This window comes from Rhinatrema bivittatum, chromosome 16 (genome assembly GCF_901001135.1).
Source record: "Rhinatrema bivittatum chromosome 16, aRhiBiv1.1, whole genome shotgun sequence".
Lineage (NCBI taxonomy): Eukaryota > Metazoa > Chordata > Amphibia > Gymnophiona > Rhinatrematidae > Rhinatrema > Rhinatrema bivittatum.
The window spans coordinates 30322225-30345059 of NC_042630.1; the positions used below are offsets into that span (position 1 = coordinate 30322225).

Sequence of the window (22835 nt, forward strand, 5' to 3'; positions counted from 1 at the left end):
AACTGTCAGCAGAATTACCTAAATCCATTTCAGGCCGCTCAAAAGGAATCATTATCATCAATCTACCCAGAATCAATTACGCATCCGTAGAAGGAAACCCCCCCCCCCCAAAAAAAAAAAAGGTGACACAAAGCATTTCCTTCTTGGGAAATTTCCAAAGGGTGCAAGTTTTGGATTTTGTTACTTGCCTTTACCAAGCTAAGTACATAGTGGGGTACATTTAGGTAGGTCCCTTCCCCTGAGGGCTCACAATCTAATCATTTTTCCCATAGACACAGCATGGGAGAAAGAAAGGCCTTAGTAAATCAGGACCTGTGTTTGCACCTGAGGGTAAAGTGACTTCCCTGAGGTGACAAGGAGCGGCAGCAGGATTTGAACCCTGGCTCCCCCTGGTTTGCAGCCCGCTGCTCTAACTGCTGGGCTACTATTCCTGGGTCCTCGACGATCATTTTGTGATTCTCAAAGCAGAGAAGTAAGAAAACGAGTGTCATTTGTTTTGCACTCACAGCCTCCGGAGGAGGGGAGGAAGGCCCAGTCATTGGGCTCCCCTCTTACTCCTCTGGACGTCCAGGGGCGCACGAAGAAAAGAGCTGGGCCAAAAATAACAAAAAAAAACCCCAACCCCCAAAAACCAGGGGACAGAGAAAGTTTGCAAAGGCCGCTTACTAGGCAGGGCACGACTGGGTGTTGCAGGCTTCCTCCGTCGGGACAGGCCGGGAGGCGGCATCGCACTCCTTCTCTTCCACTTCTTCCTGAAACCTGCGGGAAACGCAGCGGAAAACGGGGAGCCAGGAGCCTGAAATGAGACGAGAAATGTGGAGAGGAGCTTCCAGTGGGCTACTCGGGCGCCACAAAATCCGAGTTCTGAGAAATCAGCTGCACAGCAAAAGTCTCCCAGCCCCACCGACTACAGCGAGAGAGAGAGAGAGAGAGGAAATTGTTTTGTGCGGCCACGGCCGAGTTCTGGGCTCCTAACCATGAAAACTCATAGCCATGACCCTTAGGGTGGTCGGAAAGTTCCAAAGGCTTTAAAATATAATAACAACACCACAGGCCCAAATTTAAAGTTTGGGAGGAAGGGGGGGGGGACAAAAGAGCCCAAAATTATGGGTATTTTGTTTGCAATGAACTTCTTTCTATCAAAATTAAGGTTCATGCAGAATTTCAATCTACCCAGTGTCAGTCAAGCATCCGTGGAACGAAAATCCCCTCTTCCCCGCCCCCCCCCCCTCCCCCAAAAGTGACACAAATCATTTTCGTCTTCTGCAATTGTGAAAGGGTGCAAGTTTTGGCCAAGGTACAAATTTGAGTGCTAGGCAAAACCTGGCAGAAGAAAAATAAAATGAGCTGCTCCCATGGTGCTGTGGGAACCTTAATTCTGTCCAAGAAATGTACCAAGGAAAGCAGAGCGGAGCAACGGGACCTGGCCAGACAGCCGCAGTAGCCAATTCGTCCAGAAGGTGGCGCTGCACAGCAAGACAAGCAGACACCTTTCCTCCTGTTCACAAGCTCAGTCTTCCTGGCCGCTTCCCCCCCTTTCCTCCCCAACTTCATTTAATTAAAAGCACATGCATCAATACAACCACCTCCCAAAGGCAACCCAAACACTTGGAATCCAACTTTAAATATTTCTAGGGGGCGGGGGTGAGAAACTTTGAACACAACTGCCAGATTTAATAGGGCCCTGGGAAGAATCTCGGCTCAGACCAACAGAGAGTGTTAAATGTTAAGGCAATGCAGAACCACAAGAAACATTTCAACTGCAGACAGCAAAACATGTTAGTGGAAACGGTGCCTGTCTGATTCAGAAGATAGGTGCAGGGATATGGAGCCTGTCACCTCTAGGACTGGAGGGCTCAGGGGATGGGAGCAGGGATACAGAGCCTGTCACCTCTAGGACTGGAGGGCTCAGGGGATGGGGGCAGGTATACAGAGCCTGTCACCTCTAGGACTGGAGGGCTCAGGGGATGGGAGCAGGGATACAGAGCCTTTCACCTCTAGGACTGGAGGGCTCAGGGGATGGGGCAGGGATACAGAGCCTGTCACCTCTAGGACTGGAGGGCTCAGGGAATGGGAATGGGAGCAGGGATACAGAGCCTGTCACCTCTAGGACTGGAGGGCTCAGGGAATGGGAGCAGGGATACAGAGCCTGTCACCTCTAGGACTGGAGGGCTCAGGGAATGGGCGCAGGGATACAGAGCCTGTCATCTCTAGGACTGGAGGGCTCAGGGGATGGGAGCAGGGATACAGAGCCTGTCACCTCTAGGACTGGAGGGCTCAGGGAATGGGAGCAGGGATACAGAGCCTGTCACCTCTAGGACTGGAGGGCTCAGGGGATGGGAGCAGGGATACAGAGCCTGTCACCTCTAGGACTGGAGGGCTCAGGGGATGGGAGCAGGGATACAGAGCCTGTCACCTCTAGGACTGGAGGGCTCAGGGGATGGGAGCAGGGATACAGAGCCTGTCACCTCTAGGACTGGAGGGCTCAGGGGATGGGAGCAGGGATACAGAGCCTGTCACCTCTAGGACTGGAGGGCTCAGGGGATGGGAGCAGGGATACAGAGCCTGTCACCTCTAGGACTGGAGGGCTCAGGGAATGGGAGCAGGGATACAGAGCCTGTCACCTCTAGGACTGGAGGGCTCAGGGGATGGGAGCAGGGATACAGAGCCTGTCACCTCTAGGATTGGAGGGATCAGGGGATGGGAGCAGGGATACAGAGCCTGTCACCTCTAGGACTGGAGGGCTCAGGGGATGGGAGCAGGGATACAGAGCCTGTCACCTCAAGGACTGGAGGGCTCAGGGGATGGGAGCAGGGATACAGAGCCTGTCACCTCTAGGACTGGAGGGCTCAGGGGATGGGAGCAGGGATACAGAGCCTGTCACCTCTAGGACTGGAGGAGGGCTCGGGATAGATGCAGGGCACTCCGATTCTCTCACCTTTTCCACAGGTCACAGTACACTCCGTGTTTCCTACTTGTCTCCAGTAGAATTCAGGCAGTTCAGGCCAGTGCTGTACGGGGGGAACCGGCAATGGGGGTATACGGATGTTACGCTGAAGAACCCCTGGTGCACGTGGAGATTGCCTCCCTGGAGGCCGGGGCCGTGCGTTCTGTCTGCCCATCGCATCCCCTGCAGAGGTCATTGGATCTAGATCACGTGAAGATGGGAGGATCAAAGCACGTACAGAGAAAATATCGTAAAATTTTAGCCCAACCTGAGGTCCACAATACATCGGGCTTTACCCATTCCTGATGGCCTGGACTTGACAGCAGAAGACAGAGTTACCAGGCCCAGCTCTCTCCAGCCTGCAGCCATCATTAGCAGGCCACGCCTTTAGCTACAGTTAATTAGGTTTTGGTGTTTCCTTAGATTTCTACCATATTTAACAATAAAAGAAACAAAACTCAAATATACCAATTACTTAGGTTTGTAAAAAGTTATTATTGGGGGATTACTGCCCCATCTTTCAGTGAATTCAGTCATTAATGGAGGTTGCCACTCCATTTTACAATCAATCCAGGCATTATTGCAGGATTACCACCCCCTCTTCCAACCAATCCAGGCGGCATTGGGGGTTACTGTTCCATTATATAATGAATCCAGACATTAATGCAGGATTACAGCCCCATCTTCCAACCAATCCAGGCGGCATTGGGGGTTACTGTTCCATTATATAATGAATCCAGACATTAATGCAGGATTACAGCCCCGTCTTCCAACCAATCCAGGCGGCATTGGGGGTTACTGTTCCATTATATAATGAATCCAGACATTAATGCAGGATTACAGCCCCATCTTCCAACCAGTCCAGGTGCTATTGGGGTTACCGTTCCATTATATAACGAATCTAGACATTATTAGGGATTACCACTCTGTTATTCAGCCAATCCAGGCATTATTGGGAGTTTCTGCTCCATTTTACATCCAATCTGTAAGGATCTGTGTGCAGTGCTTCCCTCCCGCCAGCAGGGGCCCTCACTGGGCCATGGTCCCTGCTGCTCAGTCCCCCAAGGCTTTGGCGGTCATGTCTCCCAGCACCGGCTCAGCGTAAAAGTCCGGGCCTCAGCTTGCAGCTCCTAGCCGTGATCCTTGCTGCGGCTCTTGGTGTTCATGGTCTTGCCTTGCCTTGCCTTGCTTTGCACCTTGCGGTTGGCCCTGATTGGCTCGTCTTTGCTTTTCTCCTTGCCTTGTTGTGCACGCCCTTGTCCCTTGTGTGGTTTTGGACACCTTTCAGTTTCCTATTGCCCAGCTCTGCCTTAGTGGGTGTGCTTTGTTCCTGTTCCTGAGTGCACCTCTTGCTAAGCCCTGCCAGCCACCAGAACCTGAGAGCTCAACCCGAGAGAGAGGTGGCCAGTCCAGGCAAAAGATTTTGGCGTCAGGCCAGCCCTGTCCTGTCCTGTCCTGCACAAGCCCGCCCTCTCTGGGTCCAACCCTGCTCCTGGCTCTGAGGGTTATCACAAACTGGTAGCCATGCAATCCAGGCATTAATGAAGGAATAGCGCCCCGTTTTCCAACCAACTGCTCCATCTTCCAACCAATCCAAGCATTACAGGGGAATTAATGGCTAATCTTCCAACCAGTCGGGCTCCTGTGAGTCAAACTGAATGCACTAGCCTGTGGCAACTGTGAATCAGCTGTTATGTGCCCTAGCAATGACATCAGCAGGTATACAAAGAGACACTTCTCTGCTTGCCTGGCATTGCTGCCGGGATGTCCCGCCGCCGCCACCTTAAACTCAACGTGCCCAAGACGGAGCTCCTTATCTTTCCCCCCCAAGCCCACCTCCCCTCTTCCCCCTTTCCCCTTTCCCCTTTCTCTGTTTGGACGTCCTCCCAGTCCCATCAGCTCGCAACCTTTGCAGTCCTCTTCGACTCCTCTCTCTCCTTCTCTACACATATCCAAAACTTTGCTAAAACGTGCATTTCTTTCTTTATAGCATTGCCAAAATCTGTCCCTTCCTTTCTGAACGCACTGCCAGAACCCTCATCCACTCTCTCATCTCCTCCCACTTAGACTATTGCAACCTGCCCCTCACGGGTCTCCCAGTGAGTCATCTCTCTCCACTGCAATCCGTCCTAAATTCAGCTGCACCACTTATCTTTCACCTAAGTCTCTATGCCCAAGTAATCCCTCTTCTGAAGTCACTGCATTGGCTCCCTATCCGCTCCCGCATACAGTTCAAGCTCCTCTTTCTCACCTACAAATGCCTTCACTACCTCACTACCTCTCCTCTCTTATCTCACTCTACACCCCTCCTCATGCACTCCGCTTGTGGGATAAGTCACTCCTATCCGTACCCTTCTCTACTGCCAATTCCCAACTCCATGCTTTCCAGCTGGCTGCACCGTGTGCTTGGAATAGCCTTCATGAGTTGGTGCGCCATGCTCCCTCTCTTGCCATGTTTAAATCCTATCTAAAGAGCCTCCTTTTTGAAGCTGCTTTTAAATCTTAGGCCTGCTTGTCTGTCTGCTTTTAGCCTGCTTTTAACTAACTTTCTTCTGGCTTTTTTTTTAACCATTGTCTTGCTTTATGAAATCCCCGAGACCCTTGTCCTGTATGTTTGTCTTATTAGACTGTAAGCTCTATTCGAGCAGGGTCTTTTTTGTATGTTTGTATAGCGTTGCGTATGTCGTGTAGCACTATAGAAATGTTAGGTAGTGGTGGTGGTAGTAGACACACATGCAAAATCCTGCCCTCGCACCTACAACCACTGACATGCAGGGAAAAGTGTTCATCCAGCGATTTAGAGTCAATCTTCATATTTGGGGGTGGGGAAGGGATTTATATTCACTGCTGCAGAGCTGGCTATGGATGCAGATGTAGAGCGATCTGTTGGGCAACGATTGATGGATCTGTGGTCGTCTCTCAGCCCCTAACTGCTTCACTCTGCATGCAGACAGACGCGTTCAGATAAGGGCACAGGCCGTCACACGTACACACGGGCGAGGATACACGCGCGTGCACAAGCAGTCGTACGCACGCAGCCGCGGTGTGCGAACGCCTGGACCACGTGAGGATGCCTTACCGGGTTCCCGCCGTGGATTAACCAGCGCAGGGATGGGATTCTCCGGCCGGTTGAAGGAGGCAAGGTAGAAGCTGTAGGAAATGCCTGGGTTATCCTGCTGGAATATCATCTGCGGGAGACACATGCAGACATCAGTTAGTCCTGGTAGGGCTGGAGCGGGGGTGGGGGGGAGGGGAGAAACAGAGGCAGCCAGTAACCCCCCCCCCCCGGAGAAGCGAAGACAAAATCCCATAAAAAAAAAACCACCTCCTTCCCTCTTGCCACACAGCAGTGGGGTTTACAATGCCCCCTGACCTTTTTTGACAGGGGGGGGGGGCGGTGGGCATTTTTGCACAGTAATCTACAGGAAGAACAAGCAAAGAGACGGTTTCAGATTCCACAGGAAAATCCTGCCCCCTCATAACCTCCCCTCCAGACAAAGTGAGATTCAGAATCGGTGCCCTGACCCTAACAACAGCTCTGCTCCACTGTAAGGAGTGACCCCCCCCCCCCCATGGCTGAGCACACGCTGCTTGGTCCTAAAGAGACCCTCCTCCATCCTTAGTGTCTGGAGATAACAGAGCTGGGGGTGGGGGGGGGAGGGAAAGGGAATATATATTACCCTTAATAATGCCAAGGGGGCAATGAGGATTAATCATAAACTTTGAAGAGAAAGTGCTCTTATGAGCATAAGAGAGTCAGCCATGCCTGTCATGGCTGACACAGCAAAATGAATTATCCAAATTTAGAAACCAGCATTTCCAAGAGAGGGGCTGCGAGCTCGCTCACACGTGAGCGTCTTACACAAACAAATAGGGTCTCTAACGCACAGGGCAAAACATTTCCAGACACGCTTCCCAACAAGTCTTGGCTTAACAGATTTTTTTTTTTATTTTTATAAACTAAATAAATAGATTGCAGGGGGGGGGTGGAGGTAAGAAAATTCTGTGCAATGGCAGAACCTGGGCACCGCTCCAGTTTCCAGTAGCAGAACATACTGGTAAACACCCCACCACCAGCCTCCCCTCAAGGCAATCGCTACTGTCGGGTGCCCAGCCCTGCACGCACGCTCCGCCCGCCCCAGGGCCAGGTCAGGACACGCAGCTAAAGCAGGGGAGAGAGCTCACCGGGAGGAGGGGGTGCAGAGTAACCCCCCATCCCCTCCCCCCCCCCCCCCCCCCCGTTCTCACATAGACATCCAGTGGTTCTGTGGTGGGCCCCTGAGCTGTGAAGGACTCGGCTCCCGAGGTGTCTTCTCTGCCCGGCCTGGTGTAGGTGAAGATGGTGCCCCCGGCCTCGTATCTCCCGGGGGGATCCACGGCCCAGTTCCCGTTGATGACCGACTTCCCGGAGCGCCTTCTTAATGCTGCGAGACAAAGCAGAGGAGATGTTTATGAAAAAAAAAACAGTCTCTGTCAGCTGAGCTCTCTCCCCGGGCACAGACTTCCCCGGGGGGGTGGGTGGGGGGGAGGAAGGGATCTGTTAACACGATAGGTGCCCAGCCCGTGCCCAAGCAACTACTGCTGACCTGGCTTCTGATAACTGAGCTATCTGAGTTTGTGGGGGAGGAGAAATCTTTCCTGACCTAAATCTACAACATTTTGACCTGGGCTAAGTGGCCCCCTCATGTAAAAAAAAAAATGCTTTCCCAAAGATAATTCTGTCATTTCTCCCAGTCCCCTGACTGTTCCCCTGACCTGGTGTCCCCACAACTGACCAGGTTTCCAGGATCCCCACAATAAATCTGCATATTATACTGGGTCTCCAATTTATGCAAAATCTCCTGCACATTTTGATGGTGGATGTCCTGAAAGTCAGACCGGCTGGGAGAGGTCCCCAGGTCAGCTTTTGGGAAGCACTGGTGGCCAGCTGGCTACAGTTCTCGTAGCACAGGGAAATCCAGGCCTGGTTCTGACCCACTGCATGCAGGGAGATGAAGTTCCTAGCTCTTCTTTGGCAAACCAGAGCTACAAGTCCCCACAACACCTTTGGCCTTAAATAAATGGAGCCAAGCTGGTCACGTTAGCTATGGCGGTAGAAACCGAGGGCTCTTGAGAGTCAAAGCTGTGGGGGGGGGGGGGGGGGGGGGGAATGAAGCACTTTTCACACTGAGCCTGTGAAGCCAGGAGAACGTGGAAGGTGACCTCGGGTTAGGGGTGGGAGCGGAGTCAGGATTCTCTCACCGAGGTAGTTGGGGCTCCTGGTGTTCTCGGTCACGTTAATCTTGGTGGCTCCTCTGGGGATCTCCAGGATCTTATGGTAGCCAATGGGCACGTTGGAGTCATTGAAGGTGCCGGCGACGAGCCGACAGGTGGAGCTGTCTCCGCCGCACATCCCGCAGCCGTCCAGGGTCATATTGGAGCCCAGAATCCCGTCGCAGCCGGGTCTCTGGGATGGGAAGAAAGGAGGGGAAATTATTATAAAGGAGAACTCCAGCGCTGTATGCAGGGATCTCAAGGCCGGCCCTTGAAGGATCATATGGGGGTGGGGGGCACGGTTTTGGGTCAAGTGGAAGTGGAAGACGACTGGGTAGGCCAGTTGGTCTTTATCTCCCGTCATTTACTGTGTGACCGAGTCTTCACAGGCAGCGCCTCTTTGTGGTCAGGAGATCCCGCATTAAAGTGCCACGGAAATGATCACGCGTGGTTTTCCCTACCCGTAAACATCTGTGGAGAGATAAAAACCAACAGAGACCTTTTTTTACCAGAATAACCTAATGCACGCATGGCGAGCTATCGAGAGCTCCGCTCCCTCCCGCAGACTGGCACAGAAGACGCTAGAGACAATGCAGCCCAAATAGACAAGCGCCTTGCACGTTGCGTTACAACTGGTGAGTTTTCCCTCACCAGGAAAGGCTGCGGAGGCCCTAGTCCTGGTTTTCTAACTCCTCTCCCAGTGCATTCTGCAGGGCGATGAGCACCAGGCCAGACTGGGATACAATCTGAAACAAAACGGGGCTGGACCAGGCTTACCGAAAGGCTCCACATCAAAGGCAACAGGCCGATCCAGTCCTGCGTTTGCCCTCCCACGACACGCACAGAACTGGAGCTTCTGATGTCCCCCTAAGAAAAGTAGCAACTACATTTCCCAGCATTCAGCGCGGCACAAAACCTGGACTGGATCTGCCTCTCCGAGCTGAGCTGGGCGAGGGTGGCGACAAACACACGGGGCACGGCTGCGTTGTGACTTGCCCAGCAAAGGCAGCAGGGGGCAAAGACGCTCTGGTTGGCCGACCCCACTGAACGCGGGCGCAGCCAACTCACCGGGCCCCGATGAATGCTTCCTGGATGACAAGAGTTTGGCGGGGGATGGGGGGGGGGGGGTTTGCGGTTCACATGAAGCTCTGTCCTCTTCCCCTTCTAGAGGGAATTTTGTGACATTGCCTGTGGTTTGGTGGGAAGCAAGGCTGTGTGTGTGTGTGTGTAGGGGGGGGCATCCTGAAAGTCTGTATGTACAACGCAGCCCCCCGCCCACCACCCCTTTTCCCCAACCCAGAGCCTTAACTGCTTCCGGCTGTGGTTTGTGGCTGAGAGGCTGCTTGCAGTGGCTCGTGAGCCTGTGAGGAGGAGAGTGTGGTGAAATTAACCTTAATGGTGAAACGGCAGTGTGCGTGCGCATGTCACAGAGCGCGGGTGGTGTGTGTGTGTGTGTGTGTGTGTGTGTGTCATGGAGTGTGTGAGTCATGGTCTTTGTCTGCAATATTTAATGCAATTTTGCTCTTGGAGGAAGTGTATCACCCTTCCCCTCCCCAACCTGTGCACTCATAAACCATCCCTTGGCATGTCGGGAAGGGTTAAGAGGTCATTGTAATGACAGACGAGACCTACAGTTAGGGTCTAGTGTTCTGGGTCCCGACCGGTTCAGGGGGGTCAAATGACCCTTAGCGGGGAGGAGAGCACTTTCAGGGGCCCTGCTGTTCTTCCAGCTTTAGGTCTTACATTCGGTGACTGGAGAGGGGGGGGGGGGGAGGGAGAGCTGAGGGAAGAAGAAAGGGGCAAAAGTGGAGGAAGGAGCAGAGGGAGAGAAGGAGAAGAGAGGGGAGAGTTAGAGGTCAGAGGGGCAAGCAGCAGAAGGGATTGGGACTGTGAGCTCCTAAGCGAGCACAGCAGCTGGGAGTCAGGCGGCTGGGGCTACACATGTGTCCCCGTCCCCCCCGACCCCTCCCCTCTCCCTTCATGGAGAGCACGGTGCCCCCCCCCCCGGTCAAAAAGATTTCAGCTTAATGAGTGCCACAGACATCGCTTTCAGCACATGATCTAATGAGAATAAAATGATCCGGCTTCGGTACACAATGCTGGCATTTCAGTACTATTTTTGGATTTGTCTTAAATAGTTTATTTTTAAATTTATAGAGGATTTAGTGATTATGGAAAATTCTGGAAGTTGAAGGTCTCTGTTTAGCCACAGAAAAGGTGCAGCCTGAAGAGCAGTTCAGCAGGAGGCACCCATATCAGCCTCCCTCAGAGCAAGTGGGGGTTTGAGGATCACGGTCTCTGAGAGAGCTCAGGTATCAGCAGTAAAGGGGCAGGGGGGTCTCTGAGAGAGCTCAGGTACCAGCAGTAAAGGGGCAGGGGGGGTCTCTGAGAGAGCTCAGGTACCAGCAGTAAAGGGGCAGGGGGGGTCTCTGAGAGAGCTCAGGTACCAGCAGTAAAGGGGCCGGGGGTCTCTGAGAGAGCTCAGGTACCAGCAGTAAAGGGGCAGGGGGGTCTCTGAGAGAGCTCAGGTACCAGCAGTAAAGAGGCCGGGGGTCTCTGAGAGAGCTCAGGTATCAGCAGTAAAGGGGCCGGGGGTCTCTGAGAGAGCTCAGGTACCAGCAGTAAAGGGGCAGGGGGGGTCTCTGAGAGAGCTCAGGTATCAGCAGTAAAGGGGCCGGGGGTCTCTGAGAGAGCTCAGGTACCAGCAGTAAAGGGGCAGGGGGGGTCTCTGAGAGAGCTCAGGTACCAGCAGTAAAGGGGCAGGGGGGGTCTCTGAGAGAGCTCAGGTACCAGCAGTAAAGGGGCAGGGGGGGTCTCTGAGAGAGCTCAGGTACCAGCAGTAAAGAGGCCGGGGGTCTCTGAGAGAGCTCAGGTATCAGCAGTAAAGGGGCCGGGGGTCTCTGAGAGAGCTCAGGTACCAGCAGTAAAGAGGCCGGGGGGTCTCTGAGAGAGCTCAGGTATCAGCAGTAAAGGGGCCGGGGGTCTCTGAGAGAGCGCAGGTACCAGCAGTAAAGGGGCGGGGGGGGTCTCTGAGAGAGCTCAGGTATCAGCAGTAAAGGGGCCGGGGGTCTCTGAGAGAGCTCAGGTACCAGCAGTAAAGGGGCAGGGGGGGTCTCTGAGAGAGCTCAGGTATCAGCAGTAAAGGGGCCGGGGGTCTCTGAGAGAGCTCAGGTACCAGCAGTAAAGGGGCAGGGGGGGTCTCTGAGAGAGCTCAGGTACCAGCAGTAAAGGGGCAGGGGGGGTCTCTGAGAGAGCTCAGGTACCAGCAGTAAAGAGGCCGGGGGTCTCTGAGAGAGCTCAGGTATCAGCAGTAAAGGGGCCGGGGGTCTCTGAGAGAGCTCAGGTACCAGCAGTAAAGAGGCCGGGGGTCTCTGAGAGAGCTCAGGTATCAGCAGTAAAGGGGCCGGGGGTCTCTGAGAGAGCTCAGGTACCAGCAGTAAAGGGGCAGGGGGGGTCTCTGAGAGAGCTCAGGTATCAGCAGTAAAGGGGCCAGGGGTCTCTGAGAGAGCTCAGTTACCAGAAGTAAAGGGGCAGGGGGGGGTCTCTGAGAGAGCTCAGGTACCAGCAGTAAAGGGGCAGGGGGGGTCTCTGAGAGAGCTCAGGTATCAGCAGTAAAGGGGCCAGGGGTCTCTGAGAGAGCTCAGGTACCAGCAGTAAAGGGGTTGGGGTGGGGGTCTCTGAGAGAGCTCAGGTACCAGCAGTAAAGGGGTTGGGGTGGGGGTCTCTGAGAGAGCTCAGGTATCAGCAGTAAAGGGGCAGGGGGGTCTCTGAGAGAGCTCAGGTACCAGCAGTAAAGGGGTTGGGGTGGGGGTCTCTGAGAGAGCTCAGGTACCAGCAGTAAAGGGGCAGGGGGTCTCTGAGAGAGCTCAGGTACCAGCAGTAAAGGGGTTGGGGTGGGGGTCTCTGAGAGAGCTCAGGTACCAGCAGTAAAGGGGCAGGGGGGTCTCTGAGAGAGCTCAGGTACCAGCAGTAAAGGGGTTGGGGTGGGGGTCTCTGAGAGAGCTCAGGTATCAGCAGTAAAGGGGCAGGGGGGTCTCTGAGAGAGCTCAGGTACCAGCAGTAAAGGGGTTGGGGGGGGGGTCTCTGAGAGAGCTCAGGTACCAGCAAGTAAAGGGGCAGGGGGTCTCTGAGAGAGCTCAGGTACCAGCAGTAAAGGGGTTGGGGTGGGGGTCTCTGAGAGAGCTCAGGTACCAGCAGTAAAGGGGCAGGGGGGTCTCTGAGAGAGCTCAGGTATCAGCAGTAAAGGGGCCGGGGGTCTCTGAGAGAGCTCAGGTATCAGCAGTAAAGGGGCCGGGGGTCTCTGAGAGAGCTCAGGTACCAGCAGTAAAGGGGCAGGGGGGGTCTCTGAGAGAGCTCAGGTACCAGCAGTAAAGGGGCCGGGGGTCTCTGAGAGAGCTCAGGTACCAGCAGTAAAGGGGCAGGGGGGGTCTCTGAGAGAGCTCAGGTATCAGCAGTAAAGGGGCCAGGGGTCTCTGAGAGAGCTCAGGTACCAGCAGTAAAGGGGCAGGGGGGGTCTCTGAGAGAGCTCAGGTACCAGCAGTAAAGGGGTTGGGGTGGGGGTCTCTGAGAGAGCTCAGGTACCAGCAGTAAAGGGGCAGGGGGGGTCTCTGAGAGAGCTCAGGTACCAGCAGTAAAGGGGTTGGGGTGGGGGTCTCTGAGAGAGCTCAGGTACCAGCAGTAAAGGGGCCGGGGGTCTCTGAGAGAGCTCAGGTACCAGCAGTAAAGGGGCCGGGGGTCTCTGAGAGAGCTCAGGTATCAGCAGTAAAGAGGCCGGGGGTCTCTGAGAGAGCTCAGGTACCAGCAGTAAAGGGGCAGGGGGGGTCTCTGAGAGAGCTCAGGTACCAGCAGTAAAGGGGCCGGGGGTCTCTGAGAGAGCTCAGGTACCAGCAGTAAAGGGGTTGGGGTGGGGGTCTCTGAGAGAGCTCAGGTACCAGCAGTAAAGGGGTTGGGGTGGGGTCTCTGAGAGAGCTCAGGTACCAGCAGTAAAGGGGCAGGGGGGGTCTCTGAGAGAGCTCAGGTATCAGCAGTAAAGGGGCCAGGGGTCTCTGAGAGAGCTCAGGTACCAGCAGTAAAGGGGCCGGGGGTCTCTGAGAGAGCTCAGGTATCAGCAGTAAAGGGGCCGGGGGTCTCTGAGAGAGCTCAGGTACCAGCAGTAAAGGGGCAGGGGGGGTCTCTGAGAGAGCTCAGGTACCAGCAGTAAAGGGCCGGGGGTCTCTGAGAGAGCTCAGGTATCAGCAGTAAAGGGGCCGGGGGTCTCTGAGAGAGCTCAGGTATCAGCAGTAAAGGGGCCGGGGGTCTCTGAGAGAGCTCAGGTACCAGCAGTAAAGGGGTTGGGGTGGGGTCTCTGAGAGAGCTCAGGTACCAGCAGTAAAGGGGCAGGGGGGGTCTCTGAGAGAGCTCAGGTATCAGCAGTAAAGGGGCCAGGGGTCTCTGAGAGAGCTCAGGTACCAGCAGTAAAGGGGCCGGGGGTCTCTGAGAGAGCTCAGGTATCAGCAGTAAAGGGGCCGGGGGTCTCTGAGAGAGCTCAGGTATCAGCAGTAAAGGGGCCGGGGGTCTCTGAGAGAGCTCAGGTATCAGCAGTAAAGGGGTTGGGCCGGGGGTCTCTGAGAGAGCTCAGGTACCAGCAGTAAAGGGGTTGGGCCGGGGGTCTCTGAGAGAGCTCAGGTACCAGCAGTAAAGGGGCAGGGGGGGTCCCTGAGAGAGCTCAGGTACCAGCAGTAAAGGGGCTGGGGGGTCCCTGAGAGAGCTCAGGTACCAGCAGTAAAGGGGCTGGGGGTCTCTGAGCTCAGGTACCAGCAGTAAAGGGGTTGGGGGTCTCAGCCTTCTAGCATCTCCTGCGCTCTTTAGCCTTCTTACACTCATGGCCTCTGTGCACTGAAGTTAGAAGTGCTCGGCCCTGCAGCCTCCCAGCTCATTCAGTACTTTACCTAATCTCCTGCAGTTTTAACTGCATTTCTATTCTTGCTTTGTTGGGGATCAGAGAACGGGCTCCTTTATTATCAACATATCCAAGCATGAATGTCTGTGAACGGTTTACTTTGGCTGGGGGGATGCTTTTGTCACAGGCACTGCAAAGCACTGCCATGGTTCTTAATTCTCTCCCCCCACCACTAAGGATCCCGCTTCTGACAGCCTTGTAAATTTGGCAAGTTTTATTTCTTTTTATATAAATTTTGGGATTCCAGAGATTTGCTCTTCTCTTTTTCACGGATGCCTTCCAGTTTTTCCTTCTGTTTAATTTCTGTTTTGCACTTACCCTAAAGAAGGAGAACAGAGCTCTCAAAAGCTCATCACACAGATGCACAAAGCCAGTCCAACCAAAAGGTCTTGCCTCCAACTTGCCTGTGGGACCTTCTTCCTACATTTGTTAACCGAAATTTTGAAACAAAAACCCAAAAAACAGGAGTGATCCTTATGCAGGGAAAAAAACCCAAACCCTCAACAAATGAGTTGCCAGTTGCCTGGACAAGGCTGATCTGGGCCTGGTTTTAGCCCCAGTGCATGCAGGGAAATGGAGTTCCTGCTGTTCTTAAGGAAATCAGAATTGACCTGAAGCCAGTTGATAATTCTATGCGTAGGGTTAGCCAGAAATTCTGCATTATAAGGGACAGTCTGAACCAGCTCCAGTTGGACTTGCAGTTCTGATTTCCTTAAGAAAAGCTCCCTGCCTGCATGGAAGTAAAATCAAGACCGGTTCAGCCAGTTCGAAAATAAATTAAAAAAAAAAACAAAAAAAAACAGAGCCAGTTGCTCATAATCTGGCTGTGGTCTGCAATTTTCCTTCCTTGCCGGCCTGACAGGTGGCCGGTCGAATCGATGTGGCTGGTGCAACCTGTGTGCTCTGCAGCACTTACCAAGCAGTGGCCGGCGACACAGATATCTGCGGACGAGGCCTCGCAGGGGGTGCCATCCTGAACCTTCTCGGTGTGGCGTACGTAGAAGCGGTAGCCTATGGGCCGGCAGTTCAGCTCACACTTCTGAGCCCCGCGTACTGCAACAGAACATAAAAACAGGCTGCATTAAAACACAGTGCACCATGCTGGGGAGAAGATGGGTTGTCCAATGTAAGGTGCCCTGGGGTGGGTACGACTGAGTCAGGTGTTGCTCCTATGGTGATTCTGCTGCTAGGCGGCCAGCAGGAAGCACTGGAAGTGGCTCTAGAGAGGTATATTGGTGTTCTAGGGCCTGTTGTAATATTTGCAATGTTGCCTTTTCATAGATAAGGCTATTACTGTTTGAGTGCTGGCAATTCAGGATTGTTTTGGTATGGGAGGTTTACTATGTTGTAATGGTAATTACGTTTATTCATGGCTTTCTGAAGTGCCATGAGGAGTCCCAAGTGTCTTTTTGCAGAGTTTTTTGGTTGGCACCACAGCAGTGCATGTAAATATAATATGCAGGTTATAAGTGATATTTTGCCTCTGTACTTTTTATTTTTCTTTTTCATGGGGAAAAATAACCCTTGCTGTAGGTACACGATGTTAGGTTCCATATTAGGAGCTACCACCCAGGAAAAAGATCTAGGCATCATAGTGGATAACACATTGAAATCGTCGGTACAGTGTGCTGCAGCAGTCAACAAAGCAAACAGAATGTTAGGAATTATTAGAAAGGGAATGGTGAATAAAACGGAAAATGTCATAATGCCTCTGTATCGCTCCATGGTGAGACCACACCTTGAATACTGTGTACAATTCTGGTCGCCACATCTCAAAAAAAGATATAGTTGTGATGGAGAAGGAACAGAGAAGGGCAACCAAAATGATAAAGGGGATAGATCAGCTCCCCTATGAGTAAAGGCAGAAGAGGTTAGGGCTGTTCAGCTTGGAGAAGAGACGACTGAGGGGGGATATGATAGAGGTCTTTAAAATCATGAGAGGTCTAGAACGGGTAAATGTCAATTAGTTTTTTAACTCTTTCAGTTAATAGAAGGACTAGGGGGCACTCCAGGAAGTTAGCATGTGGCACATTTAAAACTAATCGGAGAAAGTTCTTTTTCACTCTACGCACAATTAAACTCTGGAATTTGTTGCCAGAGGATGTGGTTAGTGCAGTTATTTTATTTATTTATTTATTTATTTATTTATTTATTTAACAGTTTTTTATACTGACCTTCATAGTAAATAACCATATCGGATCGGTTTACATTTAACAGGGGGTATAACTGAAGGAAACAATTCAGGTAAACAATAGATATGAATAAGTCAAAGTTACAATCAACTGGAATCGAGAACTTGGAAGCTTATAATAAGCTGGAAGGAAGATGAACGTAAATAATAATAATAAATGAATACGATAGTGAGAACGGGTTAAAGCTTGAAGGTGCTTTAACCTGGAGGAGCCAGAGTCCATAGTTCATGGAGATAAGTGTCTAAAGGCCGGGTGAAAGTGGAAGGCCATTAGTGATTGTTTGGTGGATCGGAGAAGGCTTGGTGGAAGAGCCACGTCTTGAGTCTTTTTCTGAAAGTTAAGAGGCAGGGTTCCAATCTGAGGTTTGAAGGGATGTTATTCCAAATTGATGGGCCTGCTATCGAAAAAGCTCTGTCTTTGGTCGTAGAGAGGCGTGTGGCTTTAGTAGGAGGAAATTGTAGAGTGCCTTTGTGAACATCTCTCGTTGGTCTGTTAGAGGAGTGGAGTTTGAATGGGATTTCCAGGTCGAGTTGAAGTTGATGATGGATGGTTTTGTGTATTAGGGTGATTGATTTGTATAGGATTCTAAAATTTACTGGTAACCAATGTAGGTTTCTGAGGATGGGTGAGATGTGTTCACCGCGGCTGGTGCTGGTCAGCAGTCTCGCTGCCGCATTTTGTATCATCTGCAGTGGTTTGGTAGTAGATTTGGGGAGGCCTAGGAAGAGTGCACTGCAGTAGTCTATTTTGGCGAACAGTAGCGCTTGGAGGACTGTCCTGAAATCATGGAAAAATAGAAGTGGTTTAAGTCGTTTTAGGACCTGTAATCTGTAGAAGCAGTCTTTGGAGGTTGTGTTGACCATTTTTTTTAAGTTTAATCGATTGTCTAGTATTGCCCCAAGGTCTCTAACATGTTTGCAAGTTTGCTATTAATTGCATCAGTAGCATGGGATCTTCTTAGTGTTTGGGTAATTGCCAGGTACTTGTAGCCTGGATTGGCCACTGTTGGAAACAGGATGCTGGGCTTGATGGACCCTTGGTCTGACCCAGCATGGCAATTTCTTATGTTCTTATGTAAAATTTGTTACAAGTGCATAATTAAATTTTATGTAGCTACAGAGTGTGTGGGGGTGGTGACGTGTGTGCAAGGCTGTAAGGTTTCCCTAGGGTACGTAATACCCTTCCCTTGACCAAGGGTTTCTTGGAAGAGTGGCTGGGTGTCAGTTTTTTTAAATACAGATCACTGGAGGGAGCTGGGCTTTATTTGACGGACCTTGGGTCAGAGACTGAATGAATCGTGGAAGGGTGGGGGGTGAGGGGGCAGCAACAAAGCCAGCACCAGCCCTGATTGTAGGGTCCTCCCCAGCCACGCAATCCGTGGCTTCTCGGGAAGGGAAATACGTTAGACCTGGAAATTGTTGGAAACCACGAGGCCGGCTTTCTCTGGGCAAGAACCTGTCCACGGCAGCGAGATATCTGGGATTTCCACCCTGCAGTTCACACTGCGGCCGCCGCAGGTGGGGGCCCAGCTGGCTCCATCGAGCTCCACGGTTGGCCAAACCCCAGTTCTTACTCACAGCAAGCTTCCCTTTTGTTGCTTTATCTCTCGTCACGCCAGAGTGAATTCAGATAACAGGACTGGACCTAACTCATACTGTATGATAGAAAACAGTTGACTGATCTGTGACAAAGTATGCCGAGCCACTGTATAAAGAGATAAAATGATCTCTGCCGCTCTAATCATTCTCCCCTGCAAGAGCCCCTCTTTTTAACACTGGAGACTGTCAGCTCCCAAGGAGGGTGCCATAGGGAACGTGCAGTGGGTAGAAGACATGTACATAAGGGGTATAGTTTAACTGTGCTATATGTGTGTTTGTGTGTGTGTGTGTGGGGGGGGGGGGGGGGGGTTGTATTTCCATGAGTAAAAACGATCAAGGATAATTTTATTTTGAAATCTGTGGAAACCTGCTTCATGGCAGCGCTGATGACGCGGTCTCAGGGCCGCTGATGCCACTTCCAGAAAGTGCCACTCCCACTGTCGCAGGCCACCTGTGGCCCATGGGTCATAGGGCAGCCACCTCTGATCTACAGCCTTTACTGCAGCAACGTCACTAGGGATTTCTCAGAGCCACCGAAAACAAACGTAGGAGGCGCATGAGCAGCAGACTCAACACCAGGTGTTCAGAGTACCCCAAAGAAGGCTGAATGCAATAGAGAAATGTCAGATTATTATTTGTTGAAGCATCAAGAATGAGGCCAGTGTCTTGGCGATAAAGACTTTTTGTTTTTTTTAATTTTGGATTCATGGGTAGCTCAATGTGAGTTACATTCAGGTACAGGAGGCGTTTCCCCTTCCCCAGAGAGCTGACAATCTAAACTTGGACCTGAGGTAATGGAGAGTGCAGTGACCTGGCCCAAGGTCACAAGCAGCATCAGTGGGAGAAGCAGGATTTGAACCCTGGCTTCCCTGGTTCTTTCAGCCCACTGTTCTAACTACCGGGTTGCTCCGGTCATCTTAGTGAGACAATTCGGCCTAGCCAGAGAACACCCAACGTGGTGAATTTGTGTCTACACCATGATGGCGTCCCTATAGCAAAAGATCTCTGGCTGTTCCTCCTCCATCTCCATCCTACTCCCCGACCGTGCAGACAGGAAGTAATGCAATGGGTACACAGGAAGGAGAGCAGCACGGCAAGATGGCCGCCCCCGTGTGCTATGTTTACATCAAGAGAGACAGCTACTGTGCAAAACACCATGAGAGGTTCAGGGAGAGCAGAGATTTACTGTACATGATGCTGATATATTATTTTTTTCCAGACCGGCCACATGTTCTCCTCTGCCGACAGCTCTCTCTCACGGCCAGCCAAACCAATCTTCCGGAATGTATTAGAAGGCAGAGAGCTTGGATCGCCGATTTGGTTCCTAGATAATTTTTCCAAGCATTCGGAGTGTTTTAAACTATTAAAAATTTTGGCACGCTGCTCAGTTTATCATAAAACGTTACACGGGTCATAAAATCCCTTTTCTCTTAAGTGCTGAAAGACTGAACTCCTCCAGTGACTGAGACGTGGTGGGGTGGGGTGGGATTGGAGGGGGACAACATGCAGTTGCAGGGATAGAGGGGCGGCTGCCCCAGGGGGCATCTGCGAAACATCTGGCAGGCCGGACACCGCTGCACTCTCCACACAGTTCGCCTTCAGTCCCCTCTGAGCAGCTGATTAGTTATTACTCAGGCTGCAAACACGCTGCTTGGACGTCAGATAAAAGTTAGTGCCGAATTGGATGTGTTCTCATGGCTTAGTCTGATTTACAGTAAGTGTATGTCGAGAAAGGGAGGGGATGGAGAAGAGGCAGAGATACAGAGGTGAGGGGACAAAGAGATGCAGAGGCAGAAGGAGAGAGAAAGATGCAGAGAGGAAACGAAAGGAGCGTAAACTGCAGACAGCAGAGAGAAGCGTACGCTCCTTTTACTCCTTCTGCACGCTGCGTCTGATTGGTCCTTGGGGCTCCATCCACTGCTGCTCCTGCTTAAACATGTTTAAAGCACCACAGGACGCAACCGACACTGTACAGACATGCATCAGATCGGTCCCTGCTCCGTGGAGCTTACCATTTAGTCAAGACAAACTTTCAGGCTAAATGAGTCCTTGGGGAATTTATTTGTTTCAGAGAAGAGGTCAGGATTTGAAAGCACCAAGCATGCCCTCGCGGGCAACAAGCTGCACGATCCCCTTGCACAGGAGGTAACTGGCGATGCCACCAGGAGGGGCGCCCCCTGAGCAGCACAGAGGAGCCCTGGCGGGTGCAGTCGCTGAGCAGCGTGGAGAGGCCCATGGTGGGCGAGCGGTGGGCTTACTAAGCCGAAACACTAACAGAGATTAAAGCCTTGTTGCCACAACACTGCAGAGTAGAAACCAAATAAGAGAAGTGACACGTCTCTGCAGAGAGTAGGGATTAGGCTCCTTAGTCAGCCCAGAGGTGAGAGAGGGTGTGAGGGGCCCCTGCAGCTTCTGACTCAACCATGGCAGGATCAGAGACGTGTGGAGCCAGCGAGAGAAGGATTCTCCTAGGATCCGGCTCCAGAAGGCCTGACGAGACATGGGAACTCTTTATTTCCACATCTCGCTTGCATTTGTGGCCACGACGTTCATTCCATTTTTCACTCAGCGAGAGCTGCAGCTTCTAATATTACCCAAGGTTTGGTTCCCCACCTCCTCCTCCCCCCCCTACACTGGAGCCAAAGGCCTCTCCCAGCCTCTTGCAGCTGTGGGTGATTGCACAAATTCTCCTTCCCCTGTCCATGTGCCAGGAAAGACGCTTAGACTCACACACAAACACACACACACACACACCCCCATCCCAGGTTAATCCGCTCCCTGATGACTGCCATGCTCAGCTTCATTCAGCCCACCCCACCCTCCCCTTCCCCCAAATCTGGTATCTGCCACTCTTTGCTATAAAAATGCTTTTAGCATGCTGCTTCCTCCCTTTAACTGACCTTCCTAATATAGCGCATAGCTCACAAAAATACACCGAGGGCAAAGCACCCGATCCCATGGGCAGCCTCAAGATATGCAGGAAATCCTGGCCTTCCAGCAAAGTGCTGGTGTGCGGAGCAGAGAGCTGTGAATCTGGCTGCAACCTCTCCCCCCCCCCCTCCTTCCTAACCCTGTGCAGGTCACAACCCCCCCCCCCCCCCCCCCGTCAGCTGGAATTTCAGGATATCCACAGTGAATACGCAGGAGACACATTTCCAAATACTGGGTCTGCACATTTATCTAATCCATATTTACTATGGATATCCTGAAACCCAACGTGACTATGGGCAGGGCTGGTGAAAAGAGTATTTGGCAGCACCCTGGGCAACCTTTCAGTCATGCTTTGCCCTCCCTCCACTTCCCTCCAAGCCTGGTGCTCCCCTCCACCGCATTCCCTTCCTTGGCCTAACACAGCACCCCCCTCTGGGCCTTGTGCTGGCACGATTCTGCCACCCCCCCCCCCAAAAAAAAAACTTGTGGGACTCTAGGCAACGGCCTAGTTTGCCTAAATGGGGACCAACGTCCTTGACTGTGGGGGGGTCACCAGGCCAGGTCTGGGAAATCTTTGCCTAACCCAGCCGCTCACTGTGTGAGACCCTGAGCAAACGACACAAGGGGGTCAGTTTTTCAAACAGGGAAGGCTTGTTGTCAGCTTGTGCTCCCCCTCTGGGACCCAGACGATGCAGACCGCGGGGCGAAGAGCTGGCCTGGCTCCGAGGGCAGGCCAGCAGCTGAAAGCCTCACCCCATTTGAGCAGGCCAATGTTTTCATTATTTGTGGCCCTTTGCTGCGTTCCTTGTTCTGATCCCTTTCCCTACAGTGTGGGAGTTGTTTGTGGTTGTAGGTGGGAGTTTGTTGTTTTCCAACCACCTCTGTGAGAGAAGGGAGTTGGGATAAGTTGGGGAGGGTTTTTGGTTATTTTGTAATTTGGGGATATAGTATAACGCATTTGCTGTTTTATATTTGATTGTATTTTGTACATTTATTTTATTGATACCTTTTGAGAAAAGCAGGATCTAAATGTAAATGTAATTAATGCAAAACCTATGCAAATTATTACAGACCTCAACTTAAGACCCCCAAGTTTATTTAGCCATTTTATATACCGTCGTTCCAAGTAAAGATCACAACAGTTTATAATATGATGTACATAATACACATCGACAATTATATTGACTTAATGAGGTCAAACAACACGCATATTAAAAATTGACACACACTTGGGATAAGGTATTTAGTTCAGAAGATAGGTTATTAATGACTTTGTCCTTGAGAGTGCATGCTCTGTGTTCAGGTGATTTTAAGTTAGGTTATAGGCATTTTGAAATAACCATGTTTTTAGGTCACGTTTGAATTTCTTTGTTTCGGGGGTCAGTCTTAGATACTTGAGTAGAGAGTTCCATAGCATTAGGCCTGCTATTGAGAACATGCACTCTCTTATTTTTGTTAGGAGAGTATTCTGTAATGATGGCACAGCTAGTAGTCCTTTATTTTGAGAACTTAATGATCTCTGTGGCCTGTATGATTGTAGAGCCTCATCTACCAAACCAGAGTTATTAGAATGGATGGTGGAGTAAATTAATGTTAAGACTCTGTAGTTGATGTGGGATTGTACAGGTAGCCAGTGAAGAGCTATCAGTGAATGTGATACGTGATCGAATTTCCTTGAACCAGTTAAGAGTCTAGCTGTGGCATTTTGTAATAGTTGTAGTTTTTTTAGAAGACAGTTGGGAACTCCGAGTAGAAGTGAGTTACAGTAGTCTAAGTTTGAGAAGATGAGGGTTTGCAGGGCTATACGGAAGTCTGCGTGAGTCAGCAATGGTTTCAGTCTATGTAGTAAGCGCAGTTTGACATATCCTGATTTGATTAATTTATTTATGTGCTTTTCTATTGTTAGGTTCTTGTCAGTCTGTACACCTAAGTCCCGTACTTGGTCTGAGAGTGTAATGTTGAAGTTACCCATGTCA

General features: G+C 51.6%; 1 protein-coding gene and 1 long non-coding RNA gene across 3 annotated transcripts in view; one reads left to right on the forward strand and one right to left on the reverse strand.

The window, feature by feature from the left end:
• Positions 1-22835, forward strand: part of LOC115078070 — a 200033-nt gene that overhangs the window by 33108 nt on the left and 144090 nt on the right. The window lies entirely within an intron of this gene.
• ADAMTSL4 (ADAMTS like 4) overlaps positions 1-22835 on the reverse strand; it is a 69061-nt gene that overhangs the window by 8948 nt on the left and 37278 nt on the right. For both annotated transcript variants that reach the window (XM_029580676.1, XM_029580675.1), the window contains exons 7-12: positions 15055-15191; positions 8189-8393; positions 7196-7371; positions 6027-6135; positions 2939-3148; positions 667-796 (exon numbers count right to left, since the gene is read on the reverse strand). In XM_029580676.1, the coding sequence (XP_029436536.1) occupies positions 667-796; positions 2939-3148; positions 6027-6135; positions 7196-7371; positions 8189-8393; positions 15055-15191 (967 nt within the window). The remainder of the gene's footprint in view (positions 1-666; positions 797-2938; positions 3149-6026; positions 6136-7195; positions 7372-8188; positions 8394-15054; positions 15192-22835) is intronic.